Raw genomic sequence first — 461 nt, 5'->3', positions numbered from 1 at the left:
GGATTCCCGGTCCATTACCGTTGGTGTGGGTGTCTGCATTATGCCCCACACCTCGTCCCAGCGCTTCTTCGCCTTATTATTCATCCGTTCCCTAATCCATTTTATGGACAGTGTACCTACGTCGACTTGTTGCAACGGTAAACGCTCTTCTTCTTCTTTTGTCGCCACCCTGGTACGGTGGGATCGGTGAATTATATTGTGCCCCTTAAATGGTGCACACAAACCTTGTGTTACAGGTTCTGGCAATGTCCAGCTGGCTGTTGCCCATTTTCCCAAATCATTTACATCAATGATGTCAATTGCACGGACTTGTTTATTGTTGCGGCCCAATGGCCGAGATATCGTACCGTGCTTCGTGGGAGTTCCATGGGATCCGCGTGTTTCCCCAGCTGAGTTAGCAGTCGTGGGTCGAGATCGTGTTCGACCACTGCTGCCGCGGCGTGGGCCAAAGCTCCTCTCTT

The 461-nt window shown here is 51.4% G+C and overlaps 1 protein-coding gene across 1 annotated transcript; it reads right to left on the bottom strand.

Moving 5' to 3' along the window:
* TM35_000051120 (rab1 small GTP-binding protein) lies at window positions 1-330 on the bottom strand (the record flags this gene model as incomplete). Its single annotated transcript, XM_029022767.1, has 1 exon — window positions 1-330. A coding segment is annotated over one exon (330 nt), but the record flags the coding sequence as incomplete, so codon positions are not given.
* Between the last annotated feature and the right edge of the window lie 131 nt (window positions 331-461).

This window comes from Trypanosoma theileri (assembly GCF_002087225.1).
Source record: "Trypanosoma theileri isolate Edinburgh chromosome Unknown TM35_Tth_5_V1, whole genome shotgun sequence".
NCBI lineage: Eukaryota > Euglenozoa > Kinetoplastea > Trypanosomatida > Trypanosomatidae > Trypanosoma > Trypanosoma theileri.
This window is presented reverse-complemented; position numbering and strand designations above follow the sequence as displayed.